Source organism: Cynocephalus volans, chromosome 11 (genome assembly GCF_027409185.1).
Source record: "Cynocephalus volans isolate mCynVol1 chromosome 11, mCynVol1.pri, whole genome shotgun sequence".
NCBI classification, from domain to species: domain Eukaryota; kingdom Metazoa; phylum Chordata; class Mammalia; order Dermoptera; family Cynocephalidae; genus Cynocephalus; species Cynocephalus volans.
The window spans coordinates 96,370,624-96,385,455 of record NC_084470.1 but is presented as its reverse complement, the minus strand read 5'-3'; the positions used below and the strand labels follow the sequence as shown (position 1 = coordinate 96,385,455).

Genomic DNA, 14,832 nt, shown 5'->3' with positions numbered 1-14,832 from the left:
CTAGCTCCATCATTCACTGTCTTACAAGTCATGTCACCACTTGGAACCTCAGTTTCCTCTTCTATGGAAAAAATAAAACTAGATAACTACCCCCAAAGGGACATTCAGCAAATTAAATGAAATGATGCATGTACAGTGATAAAGACCCTCAAAGCATAATCGAGAGCGGGGTACTGGAGACTGCCTGAGTTAAAATTCTGGCTCTGCTGCTCACCAGCTGTGTGACCTTGGGTCCTGAACTTAACCTCAGGGTTGTTTTTAAGATTACCTGAGTTAACTCATAAAGGGTCTAAGACAGTGCCTGGCATATAGTGAACACTCAATACAGCTTCACATGCAACAGTGTCAATTTGCCTCCTGGCAGCAAAATAAAAGACTGACAGTGTTACTGTCACTAAGCCCTTGGACGTGCGTTCTCTCTCTGACTCCTCACAGTGGCTCAGTAATGAAGGCACCATTGCACCCCCTGTACGTGTGAGGAAACCAAGGCTCAGACCAGACAATAAGGTAAGGGGCAGAGTCAGACTTGAGATTATTCTCTCTTCCTGCTGTGTCACCTGTGCCAACCAAATGCCATCACACACCATGAGAACCCCTATGCTGGTAAGTTCCAGACTAGCCAGAGCTCGGGTTTATTCTGCTCTGAGCCATGTGCTATAGTCATGGCTGAAACGCCATCACACTACAGAGGCTGAAGAAACTAAGTCCTGTTGTCATGCCTTGAGGTTTAGACACCTTTCTGTGGTGGCGGCTTTTCCTCAGCTGACAGTAATTGTGCTAAAGTACTAGCTGATCATAGCACTCCCTTACTCTAAAACCTTCAATAGCTCCTAGCTGCTCACAGATCAAATCGATTCACGTAGGGAGTACAAATCCAAATTTAGCACATTACTTTTCAAGAAACTTTTCAACCTTATCACCCCTTATCCTCCCTCAGGTATAGCTGAGTCAGTCTCCTCTTGGTTTCCTGGACTACCACTATCTTGTGTAAACAGCCCTCAGATGGGGGAACTCAGAACCATTGGTTCCAAACCATTCCAGAGCAATTACAGGTGGGAGACAGACCTGAGACCCAGATCCTCAAAATCACATAGCCAAGGGCAGATCTGGGACCTAAATCCAGGTCTTCATACCCTGAGAACCACTCTGAATAGCAAATCCTCTTTGCTGCAGTTTTGAATTATTTGCTGATCTGACCCTAAACATACAAGTCCTGCAAAATGGTCTGAAGAGTTCAGATAACTCAAACATTTTTGGATCCTAACACTTCCCTCCAGTGGCATCTCATTCAACTGCAATCCAATTCATTTACAGAGGCTCCCATCTGCCCCATCTCCCACCACCCTCCCCAGCGCTTTCTGCACGCCACTACACTGTCCCCCTTGCCTCTCCACAAACCCCTCAAGGGCCTCTAGCCTCAGGACAAAGCGTATTTGTCCCTGATGTTCCGTCTGTCTGGAATGCCCTTCCCTCTGAAGATGTCTGATCATCATTCAGATTTCCCTTCCCTGACCGCCCTGTCTAAAAGGTCGCTTCCACCAGTTACTTTCTATCACATTGCTCTTTTTTCTTCTTTCTTACTTATTAATTTGTTCACTGTCTGCCCCTCTCCAGTAGCATATGAGGTCTGCCAGGGCAAGGACCCTGTCTGTCTGCTCACTGCTATATCCAAAGTTGGGAGAGCAGCACAGGCACTTGATACATCTTCACTGAAGGAATGCATGAAATATAGAGATGACTTTTCTCCCTGGCTGCATCCTGTGTACAATATGCTCATCCCATTTGACAGGCGAGGAAAAGGGAGACCCAAACGCGAGGATCATCCATATTCAGGCTGGAACAAAGACCCCACTCCTCCTCTGGTGCTCAGCTGCTCAAGGAAACCTGCTGCTGACATTTCACCAATGAATTCATACAACAAGACTGTCTTCCATTAGGGAGAATTATTTTCGTACCCCCCACAGGGGGAAACCCTGATGTTATGAAGGTAAAACCACGTTGTGATTAACACCTAATCAGGATTTCGTCCATGCTATAGCTCTGCAAGAAAAAAAGAATAGTGGGGGGTCTTGACACTGTGCTAGTAATGTTACAATAAGTGTGTTTCTGACACGGTTTTCCTATTAGGGTCTTTCCCTGCAAATTTTATTGCATTTAATTAAAAATTATTGCTAAAAGAAACAGCTGCAGATGGTTTATTTTAAGTTGGAAAATTAAAAACTGAATATTCTCATCAGTCAATTTCAACAAGAAGCACAGCCACATGCATTAGGATGTGATGTTTTTGAAATTATAATAATTTTTATGGCATTTTCAGGTCCTTTCAATGAAACTTAATGAAAGCTCTGCATGAGTTCATTTGTCAAAAACAGTAGTGATAGGAAGGCTCCTGGCTTACAGGCAGATATAAAGATATCAAGGAATACCACAGCTAGGATATGCCAAAAATCCAGCCATGAAGTTCTCAGCACCAACAGAGTTAGTCAGCAGGAGGCTTAGCTGCAACTCTGCCACATACCCACCGAGGACTTGTAGTTGAGGCTGTAAACCACCTTTGTTTTACAATGGTGTGAATATTTGTTGCTGCAGTACTGTCTACAGTTGTAAAAAGAAAAGACAAGCTTCACTCTTAGGGAATCACTTCAGCAAAATATTTACCACATTCTAAGGTAATGCTGGGGGTGCTCTGGTGGGTGGGGAGGATGAAAGAGGGGATTCTTGCTACGTTTTGTGCTGGATTTCAGCATTTCAATTGCAGTCGCTGTCCTTGGTCTAGACTTCTCATACAATTCCCTCCCCCAACTTTATGACTTGGCTTGTCTCCTTTACTTTTATTTCAAAAACTGAATTATTATTTCTTGCTATGTCTTTTATTGGAAACTACCTCAAATCTTTTATGTATTTGGGACAAGACTGACTGCAAAGATAAACAAAAAAATGCAGGAATGCAAAGGGAGACACAATCTAGCCCTAGAGTTGATTGACCCTGGAGAACTGGAGTTGCTGTTACATCCTGAAGACAGAACTCCACTCCTCCCCTTCCTGTGGCCACAGCCCTACCTTGGTCTTCCTCGTCTCCCATCTCTCCCTGACCTCCATTCTCCTCCCTGCCAACAAAGTATCTGCGCCAATGCATGACCCCCATCACAGCACTCCCCCGTTGAAAAATTGCCACGGACTCCCCATTGCCCAGGGGATGACATATGAACTCATCAAACTGATACACAAGTCACCCTCAGCTGGGCCCCACCTGCCTTCCCACACTGAGTTCCATCTGAACACTCCAGACTCATGCACAAGCTCTTTCCTTTCTCACCTCCAGACTCATGCACAAGCTCTTTCCTTTCTCACCTCCAGACTTGTGCACAAGCTCTTTCCTTTCTCACCTCCAGACTTGTGCACAAGCTCTTTCTCTTCCTGGGATGTCTGGCTCCATTATGAACTTTTCTCAAGACCCACCTCAATTGTCTCCCAGATATGCCCCTCCCCCATAAGTGTTTGGCTGTACCACTAACCGAGCTTCCTCAATTTATCACACTAGGCTCTAATGGCCTCTCTCTCCAGCCTTCTCCCCAGCCAGACTGAAAATGCTCAGGGGTGGGATCTTCACCTCCTGCCACCTAGAGCAGGAGCAGTCAGGAGATGCTGATGGGAGCTAGCAGGGGGAGGGAGCGGGTTAACTGGTGCAACATCCCACTGTAATAATTGGAAATTAGAAAGAGATGGTGTTTGAATTTAGTCCTTAAAGCTTTCAGCCCAATGTCCTCTACCTATCCTCCATGTCTGCAGATGATGTGAACTGTTTTCCAGAATGAAGGCATCGAGGTGCCCTCTGAACAAAGATGACATCATTTCCCCTGGAGTCCTGTGTTGATCACATGTTCTCACATCCTTCTCCTAGCTCCATATGTTAGAAGCTACTTTTCCTGCAGTGTCCATTCAAGTGCCACCTTGTCCATGAACCATTCTGCCCTCTTCTGGACTACTATTCTTTGTTCTGAACGTTTCCTATCTTGCACTTCAGTGATTTGGGTCTAAGTCCTCTTCCTCCCCCTGGACTGTAAACCCACTGAGGCCAGCGAGGGTACCTGGGCCACCTCTCTTCTTCCACCATCCACTCAGCACACTTCCCTGCCCAGAATGACTCATTTCTCAAATTGTCATCATCAGTTAGCCAAAACATTCCCTTCTCTGCACTTGCGCTCCACCTCACATGCATGCTACATGATGTGTGGCCCATCCACAAACTCTAGAGTATGTAATTCAAGCTGCGTCCCAACAGTCACCAGCTCTGTAACAACCCAGAGGTGCAGAACAGAATCCTGAAGTGCAGCACCTCAGACCTTCCACAGCTCCCTCTGCAAGGCACAAGCACTCACAAGCTGCTGCTCCCGGGTGGACTGGGTCATCTGACATTTCCCTACCATGCCGTTCAATCCCAAACAGATGGCATGCTCCAAACTGAGAGCTCCTGGTTGCTCCTCAGGCACAGCTGGCCACAGGAGGGCAATGTCACCACTGTGGCCCTGAGGGAGGGAAAGACATCTGAGCACCTCATTAGCAAGTTTCGGGAAAGCCTGTCTTATTGATGAGTTGCCAACAGGGCGACAAATCCAAAGCAAGCAAGGTATCCCACTTTTCCTTAAGCCCTCTGACTAATAAACAATGCCCACATTTTGAGGGTAGCCATGTTACCCTGTCTCCTGCAAGAAAGACACTCGACAGCTATTGGATTAAGAACACCAGACAATGTGGCATTTTTCAACTACAGAAAACAGGTAGTAGTGGAAACAGCACTAGGCAGAGAGTCAGACAAACTGTTTCCATCTTGGTTTGGCCACCTGCTACCTGTGATGGTTCACATCACTGTCCCAAGACTCAGTTTTCTCCTGGAAAATGGGGACTGGAAATTCCTGCCTAACTAACTGTAAGTTACAAGTGAAATAACAGTTATGGTCATAGCCATAGAGACAGACATTTTTACTATTATGATTATGGAATCATAAAATCCCTAGTCTGGCTGTCCTTGGTGTAAAAGGCAGCTAATGATTCCAAATCAGTATCGCTCAGGCTGCTGTCTGTGGCCCGGACCTATCTCATGGGGGTTCGGAGGTAAGGCTGACGCCACACCCACAGCTGATGCTCACAAAGTCACGACGCTGGTTTTCCATGTGATGTTTTAAAGACAGAGTCAAACACATACAGAAGAGTCATGCATGTGTGTGTGGGAGAGGGAGAGAGATGCGGGCGAGGCAGAGGAGAAAGAGAGACACCCCCACTGTAAAAGGGAGACTCTCCCTCCCAGATTCCACACCTCTGCGATCAAATTCAAGTCTTACATCCACACTATGTAACCTTGGTCATGTCATTTAATAACAGCTAATGCTTACTGATCGTTTTACTACATGCTGTATTAATTCATTTAGTTTTAACAATGTTATAAGGCAGGTAAAATTATCACCTCCTTTTACAGAAAAAAGCACTGAGGCACAAAGAGGTCGATAATTTGTCCCAGGTCACACAGACAATAAGTCAGTAGATACTTAACAAATGTTAGCAGAGAGAGTGAGATGAGCTGAGTCGGTGCAACATTCTATTCTAATAATTAGAGGTTAAACCAATGGAGTTTGAGTTTAGTCCTTAATCCTTACAACCCAATAACCTCTACATATGCTCCATGTCTGCAGATAATGTGAACTGTTTTCCAGAACAAAGGTGTCGAGGTGCCTTCTGAATGAAGATGATGTGAACGTCCACGTGTCCACCACCTAGAATACACCACTCACACATTGCTGCACTGGCTTTTTTTCATCCCTCTCCCCATCCATTAATGCATATTGGATCCAGGTGGTGGGCACTGAGGACATACAGTCCAGGGGTAGAAAGAGGACTTAGACTGAAATCACTGAAATGCAAGATAGAAAATGCTCAGGACCCAAGAGTACAAGTCCATCTACTGTGAGTGTAGACTGAAACTCAGGCAGCGTGGCTCAGAAGCCTACGTGCTTAGCCACTGTGCTTACAGGCCCTCCTTGGGCCAAAGTGTCCTCATCTGTAAACATAAAAAGCCACCATAAATGCATCAAGAACTATATGAATTAGTGGATGGAGCGAGATGAAAAACAGTCAAAGCAGCAACATGTGAATGGTGTAACCTAGGTAGTGGACACATGGACATTCACTGTAAAACTTAACATTTCAGTAAGTTTGAAAATTTTCATAATAAAATGTTGGGGCAAAGTGGCCCTAGGGATTTGTGCTGATGCATAATGCTGACTGACTAAAGCAGATTCATCATCATGCAACACCCAAATTTACAAGGATGGAGATGGAAAGGAGACACTCAGGACAAGCCAGTTTCTATAGTGTTTTGCATAAAGCAGTTTTTTTTTTTTTAAAGATGACCAGTGAGGGGATCTTAACCCTTGACTTGGTGTTGTCAAAACCACGCTCAGCCAATGAGCTAACTGGCCACCCCTATATAGGGATCCGAACCCATGGCCTTGATGTTATCAGCACCACACTCTCCCGAGTGAGCCATGGGCCGGCCCTAAAGTAGGTTTTTAATACGTGTATGCAAAGCACCTAACACTGTGTTGCCAAAAATAGGTACTTAATAAATGATACATCTTCCCTCTTGTAAGCTCAAAATCACCAATTCATCAACACACATTTATTAAGCTTCGAGTGTGTAACCAACACACTGGGCTGCTGTGGGATATTCAGAAGTGAGGACTGGGTTCCCTTAACCAAGACTACTCACTGACTTAGGACATAAAACATCCTATTTGGAAAGTCAGGGTATTGAACTAGATCTCTGCTGAAAACATTTTTTTGTTTTGTTTTGTTTTGGGTTTTTTTGCATGAGGGTAAATCCAGGGAAAAAAGCATGTTTTTGGGATACATTTTAAACTAAAGGATGACAAAATCTCTTTTGTTTATCATGGGGAAAATGTACTTAGGTAACAACTTATACAATTTTATGAAATAGAAGGTTGTTAATATTATTGTAGCTGCTAAAATGCTACTATCTGTGTATACCAATCTCAAAGCAAGTAAGTGCATAGAAGAAACTCTATAATCATCCATTAGACCCTGAGCTATTGCTCACCCAACTTAGGGGTCTCTAAGGGCTCTCTGAATGCTATTATATACTCTATTTCTTGAAAGGAGGTACTTTTAGTGGGAAAAGGTCCTGGATTTAAATAACATTGAATCACACCATGAGGGAGTTACTCTCTTCTCAATCCTTTTGAATCCTTCTGATTGTGCCAAGTAGAAAGTCCCCATGTGGTGCTGGGATGTCTTTAACACCTCTCCCCGTTTAACAAAGAGACCAGGCCTCCAGCTCACAGCCTTAGCAAGTAATAACCTCAAGGCAGACTTTACCCACCTTGTTGTATTTTTGTTTATATCTTAATTCTACAATTGCCTTCTACTTATGGTAACTGATGCTGTTTTTCCATTTCCCAATAGTGACACAAAGTTTCCTTTATATTTGTTTAAGTAAAAAAAAGACGGGCTTATTAAAAACAAAGAACAAACAAACAAACAAAAAAAAACAATAGGTAAGTCACAGCATAGGCAGCATAAGAGAATGGTCAAGGTGGTACGGGAAAGGCGAATGGCTGAGAAATGCAGGACTGCTCCAACCTCACCATTTTACAGATGAGCCAACTGTGGCCCAGCCTTTTCCAGGGACCCACAGCAAGTTCCGGGACTTTGGGCTTTGACTCCATGTCTCCTGATGCACTGTCCTGCCTTCTTTCAGGGCTGTCGACATTTATTTTGGCTTCTGCCTCTGATCCTCACACTGAAGCAAGGTGTGGGGCAGGACAAGTAGTGGAAGGCAGGAGGAACTGCCTCCCCACCCTCTTGTTCCATCCAACCCCAATCACCCCTGTGCACATGCCCTGATGAGCGGCACCCTCCACTTGATACTCAAAGCACTCATTCAGGTGAAGAGGCAGGGGCCCCCAGCCCCACGGCAGACACTTGTGTCTGTCAACTTGACGGGTCTCAGACCTCCCTTGCCCAGACCTGCTCCAGCGCAAAGCAGGGATTTTCCTACCCCCTTGGTTCCATCTGTTTCATGCAGGAAAGTGGAAGAAAGCTTTGCTCACTGACTGATGTCCACGAGGATGTGGTCCCTGCATGGGAGATTGATCCAAGTCAGTCTGGCCTTCAGCGAAACAGCATCAGAGTGGCGCAACCGTGCTTTTGAAATTCATAGTCTGACAGTTCAGAACACTCAACGAGGCCCTAGGCTACAGCACCAAATGTGACAAAATGTGAGGAAGGCACCTAGCACAGTGCCTGGCAAACAGTAAATGGTCTAGATGTCATAGCTCTGGCATTTTCTTGGATTTTTTTTTTTCCCTATTCTCATGTTAGTTTTAAGGAAATACTTCTGGAGTTTTTTGGACAAAGTAAAAAGATCAAGCAACAGGGCCTTTGCATATGACCAAGCAGCTTGTGCAACGCACACCATACACAGATTAGAAGGTGAAGGAGTTGTCCTTGGGGTTGCACAGTGAGCAGCCTACACAACCAGACCTGGCATGCCTTAGCATAAGTCACTACAACCAGGAGTCAGAAAAGCTGAGTCCTAACACTGACTTCTCCACTAACTTGCTGAGAGACTTTAGGCAAGTCCCTTTCCCTGTCTGTACTTCAGTTTCCTCCTCTGTAACAGGACCAACTGATGTCTGAAGTTCCCCCCAGCTATAAAATTATCTGATTCTGCTAAAGCAGATTTGATTTTTGAGGGGCTGTCATACAGAAAATGAGCTCACTCACCTGGCTTGAGAGAGAACAGCCAGCAAGAGTTGGGAAAGGATAATAGAGGGGGATAATTATTAATGCAACGAACTTGTTAGCTCTGCCTCTCTGCCCCTCTTACAGCTCACACAAGCCCACATTCTCCAAATTAAACTCAGCCCCTCAGGCAGTGTTGATGTTTATCTTTGCTCTGGCAAATAAATGTTTCCACCCTAGAAAGATCTAATAAATAGCCTTACCCAGGCTTGGGGTAGGGAGAAGACGGAGCCAGTGTGGGGACCCATGTAAAATACTCAAGAGAATAAACCATGCAAAAACTTCCTAGCGTCTATACTCCAGCAACAGCTAGTGCTAATTGCAAATCATCGTTATCTAATTCATCACTGCGGGTCCCTCAGGAATTCCGAGCAGCAATAGCTGTGTAGGACTGGTTTAAGTCCCTGCACATGAAAGGAAAGAATCAGAGGATTTCTTTTAAAATCACAACCATTTTGGCTTTTACTAATTCAGATCATGTGCCCCAAAGAGTGTAAATGGTTGAAGTTAAATCGAACTGCCACAATGTACAAGGAATAGCAAGATTTGGCAATTGTCCACTTGGGATGATCAATAACGGGCATTCAGTCTTGGTGGGGTTCGAAAACCCCCACTGTTGTTCAATAACTCCAGTGCTTCACGCTCACTTCCAAAGTGAATCAGTCCAATAAATAAATAAATAAATAAACAGGCTTGTATGTACTTTAAAGACTTCCATTCAGAAATTTAATTCAGGGCACCATCAACTCCTTACCTAATCTAAATAGTCTTTTCTAGTTACCTGTTGAATAGAGTGCATATTTACACAATAAAAAGGTATCAATCTCAATTTAGGGTATTTTCCTGATGGTGAAAGATATTTAATTTGGCAAGATTCCAGAACCTTCTTTCTTTGCGACTTTCCCAGAGGGGAATAGCAAAGCCACCTACCTAGGAGATATTAGAAATGTCCCTCAAATAATGTAAATAAAAATGCTCATGTCTGCACCATATTTGGCATTTTATATAATACTCCCACATAGGATGTCTACTCTGATCTTCTCACTCTGCTGTGAGGTAGCATGAATCCTATTTCGCAGATGAAGTAACTGAGGCTCAGAGAGGTAAAGCCACTCACCCCAAGTCACACAGCTAGAAAGAAATAGAGCCTGAGGCTAGAAAAGCAAGTCTCCTCTGTCCCCTCTGCCTAAACTGTCTCTTGGATAGCTCCTCTTGCCCAACGAGAAAGGAAACAGAGCTCCACAGTACCTTTCTGCATCCTGGTCTGTGTTCTGTGGCTTGCTCTCGAAGGCATTGAAGCTGCTCATGTCCACATAGCCATCATTTTCGTTTGCTGCGGACAAGGCTCTGCTCTGATCTTCAAACAGTTTTGTGAACGTGCCAGCCCTCGCAGGCCTCCGGGGCGGGATCTGGATGTTCTCATAGTCCGAGTTCATGGCTGGGATGTTCTCATAGTCCGACGTGTCGGCGTTGGGAAATGAAATGGACCGGGGCTTGGTCAGCGGCAAGGGCAGAAAGGGCGGCCGCGAGCGGTCTTCGAAGGACTCCACTCTGGACACCGTCCTGCTGAAGGGGATGCCCTTCCTCTTGCCATCTCGGCAGAAGATGAGGGAGGAAGGAGAGTCTGTGGCCCGGAGCTTCCCAGTGCGAGTCTTCAGCTGGGGGGAGTTACTGAGACTTCTGCGGTCAATTTCCAGAATCCGGGAGGGCCCGTGGTAGCTGGACTCCGAAGAGGACCTAGAGGAGGACATGCTTGCGTCCACGTGCACTTTGCTCTCTGTCTTCTTCTTGAAGGTCAGTGCCAGGAGCCGCTTGAAGGACGACTTCTTCTTCTTGGCCTGCTTGTCTGGGGCGTCACTCTCGATCAGAAGCGAGGGAGAGCTCTTTGTGATGGGCTTTTTGGTGATGCAGGCCAGGTCGAAAGGGGGTGGGATGTCTACCATGGACGACGGGGTGGAGGTCCCGCTGGACGGCAGGTGGCTTCTCTGGGAGAAACTCCCGGAAGAGCCAATCACACAGGACAGAGAAAGGTTGTCCTCCTTCCTTTTTACCCTGCGGTCATCTAACCCACATGCCTCTGGCTCCCGGTACATGGACGCCGGCACATCTCGGCCCTCCACGGAGAACGACCGTGGGTACAGGGTGCAGGCCCTGGGCTTCGCGGGCAAGGCCCGGCCAGACTCCGGTGGCGCCCCCTCCAGTGGTGCCCTGGTCTCTCCTGCCTGCTCGGCAGTGCCTCCCACACCGGCTGGTGGACCGGCCTCTGGCCCAGTTTCTTCCAGGACAGTTTCTGGGACATAGCCAGCCACTTTTGCAGAGTGGGGCCGGGCCCGCGTGACCATGCCCTTCCTGTCAATGGGGACCAGGCCACCGTTGCTGTTGGAGGGTGCATCTTCCCTCGCACTGCAAGTGCCTGGGCCAATCACATAGGGGTTGGTCAGCGAGTCATCCACTGCGTCTGCATCCTCGGGCATGACCACCACATCGGGGACAGAGGGGCCCTCCCTGGCTCCACCCCGCAGGCCACCTACACTTCCAGCCATGGGGTGCTCCTGTACACAGACCCTTGACTTCCCTTCCTGCTCAGACCCAGAAAAAGGAGAGTAGCTGTCACTACAAAAGGAGGTGCTCTCAGTCGGGAAGAACTCGTAGGGATTCTCGGTGAGTGAAGTCATGAAATCGTTGATACAGGCATTCTCGAAAGGAATGATCTGGCAGCTCTCCTCGGGGGGTTCATCCTGCACCGGGTCCTTGCCCTCTGGCAGGTCATCTTCCGCCTCCTGGGTGGCTCCTGCCATTTCTTCTTGATTGGTTTTCTCACCGTGGTCAGGTAGTTCATCCTGGTCAAGCTGGTCCTCGCCACCTGTGGAATCTTCACAGGCAACATCCTCAGAGACTTCAGGGTCATCTGTGGCTGTCCCTGCCTCCTGGACACCCATGGCTGACTCATCCTCAGGGGACTCCTCACTGGCATCTTCTGCATCCTGCCCAGTGTCCTCAGTGAGCCCATCCTCACCCTCGTCTGGCCCCCCTGGTCCTGCATGGGCACAGCCTTCCTCACCATCCTCTTCCACCTCCCCGGGAGTCTCAGGGGGCCCGGACTCCTCGCCAGGGGCCACTGGATCCTCTGAGTTGACATGAGCTAGGATAATATCACTCCCAAAGACCTCCTCTCCATCCCAAGGGCCTCTGTCTTCCAGGTTGTACACGTTGTGTTCCTTTACCAGATCCTCCTCCTCACCTGTGGACACCTGCTCCTCTGTCCCTGGGTCATTGTCACAGTCATCCTCCCCATTTTCAGGACTGTGGTCTACGCCTTCCTCACCCTCTCCACTCAGCAGCCCTTCAGCTGGGGCTCCTGGGGCAGCTGAGTCCTCTCCAGCTCCCACCCCCTCCGCGCCACACTCCTGGCTCCCACCTCCACGTTCCCCTTCCCCAGCATCCGGAGGCGCCAGGACCTCATTTTCCGCATAGGCCCCGTCCTTGGGTTTGTCCTCTCCCGCTGGAGCACTGGGGGCCACGATGTCATCCTCGTCTGTCTCTGACTCGGAGCACTCTGGGTGGAAGCGGTGCCCTTCATGGAGCCCCCGGGCTGCACAGAGCAGCTTCCCGTTGCTGCATTTGCCCCAGCTGTTCACGGACACGCTGGCTCTCCACTCGCTGGGGGCGGCCAGCCTGGGCTTAGGGGCGATAGGAGGTTTCGGCCCCCTGGATGTGCAGTGTGGACTGTGAAGACTCTCTGGCCTGGGGGAGGGAGGGAGTTTGGGTGTGGTCACTGGTGTGAGTGGACTGGCAGTCTTTGGCTTGGGAGCAACTGGTGGTTTCGGTGAATCTAAAGAACGAAAATAGAGAAAAGAAGGGAAAAAATACAATTAACTTTATTTCCACTCAGAGTCTCCTACATACCATCTGTGAGGGACCAACCCTAACCCTAACCCACGTGAATCCAGCCTACTGTGTTTTCTTCTTAGGCTTATCCCTCTCACTATAATTTTTAAGACCCCTTGACCTTCCACTAAAGATTCATTCTGTAAACAAAGTGAACAGACCTATCTTCCATACACAGTCCAGCTAACAAAAATCAACTGAATGAAATCTTGTGCTCCTCAAATAAGCATCCAGATCATCGCATTCATCCATCTGACAGCTATTTACTAAACACTTTCTATGTGCCAAGTAACCATGAGAAAAGAGTGAACTTGGTAGTCCCCATCCCTGTTGTCCGCATGGAGCTTACATTCATTCTGCAGCTAATTCACTGGATATCTACTATGTATACACATAGCACTGTAGATGGTAGGGTCTTCTAGGGCCAAGAAGAGAAGAATACTTCTGCTGAGTACTCACAGTTGAGTTAGAACAATTGGAGGACAGATCTGTAAACCTTTGGAACATTATGATTGATTAGCCATAGTCTCATCCCTTCAAGAATGACATACCAGGGGTTTATGACAGTGATGCATGATTCTGTATGAGTCTGCTGAGGGTCACATCTGAAATCTACATGCTTCAAGATTGTGTCCAGCCAGCCCTGCACCCAAATTTCATGGGCATGCAAATTTCTTCTTCTTCTTCTTCTTTTTTTAATAAAAAAAGATGACCGGTAAGTGGATCTTAACCCTTGGCTTGGTGTTGTCAGCACCATGCTCAGTCAGTGAGCGAACTGGCCTATATGGGATCTGAACCCACGGCCTTGGTGTTATCAGCACTGCACTCTCCCAAGTGAGCCATGGGCCGGCCCTCATGGGCATGCAAATTTCATGGGAGAAATTATATGGTACTTGCCAACATGGATATTGCAAAAGGCCTCTCTCCTTGCAGATGTTGAGGAGCTGCTGACAATGGCAGAATAGAAGATGTGGTGCAGACCACACATGCAACCAGAAGTAATAAAGCATGGGCTACTGTGGCCAGGGAAGACTTCTTGGAGAAGGTGAAACTTTAGCTAAGTTTTGCAAGATGGGAACAATCTGGACAAGGGGAAGGGTTGAGGAAGTAGCTGCCAACTTCCAAGTTCAGCATCTCTCCTGCCACAAGGCAGCCCTTACCTCCTCCCTGGCCTCCCGGCCTCCTCCTGGGCCCTCTGAGCCCCCTTCCACACTGCAGCAGAGTGAACTTTTCAGGAACACAACTCCATCCTGACATCTCCGCCTCAAAAGTGCTGCCTGGATCCCCACGGCCCATGAAATCCAGTTCCATCCCCACTAAGGCTTGGGTAGGACACAGAGCAGCCTCAGAATGCCAGCCTGGCTGGTAACACAGGAAGATGGAGCAGAGGGCCTGGAGGTGTCTGTCAGCAAACCCTTCTCCGCCACATGTATCTTATGCCCATTATGTCCTTGTAGGCTCTAATGCCAGCTGTGTCTAATCCAGGTCTGTCCAATAGAAACAACATGTAAGCCACACATATTGTTATACTTGTCATTTCTAACGTCCTCATAGCCACATAAAAAAGGGGATGAAAGTAATCTTAATATATTTTATTTGACTCAATATATCAAAATATTATCATTTCAACATGTAATCAATACAAGAAATTTATTAATGAGATATTTGGCATTCTTTTGTCATACTAAGTCTTCAAAATCTGCTGTGTATTTTACATCTGAACATCTCAATTCAGACAAGCCACATTTCAAGTGCTCAGTAACCACATATGGCTGGTGGCTACAGTACTGGTCAGCACAGCTCTGATTTTAGACATCTCCATGGGACTGTTCCACTGGCACCTCAATTTCAATATGTCTGAAGCCAAAGTTGATATCATTTCCCCCAAACTGGCAGAATCATATAAAATTCAGCTGAGGCCCCAAAAGAAATTTAAAAAGGCCCAGAGTAGCAATAATAAAGGGTTACAAAATCCATGCACTCTGTTCCTGAAAGGGCCTGATTTCAGAGCCTCTTTATTTGAACATTGCACGTAAGTCTAAAGAACTTGGTTGTTGGGTTTCACAGCGCATGCTAATTAGCAGGGGTGGGGGATGCAGTTGGAGCAGAAACACTGCCAGTTGTAAG

At 47.1% G+C, this 14,832-nt stretch overlaps 1 protein-coding gene across 1 annotated transcript in view; it reads right to left on the bottom strand.

Annotated features, from left to right (window-relative positions):
* Nucleotides 1–14,832, bottom strand: part of FGD5 (FYVE, RhoGEF and PH domain containing 5) — a 118,181-nt gene that overhangs the window by 97,134 nt on the left and 6,215 nt on the right. The window contains exon 2 of the mRNA XM_063114393.1: nt 10,066–12,649. Within this exon, the coding sequence (XP_062970463.1) occupies nt 10,066–12,649 (2,584 nt within the window). The remainder of the gene's footprint in view (nt 1–10,065; nt 12,650–14,832) is intronic.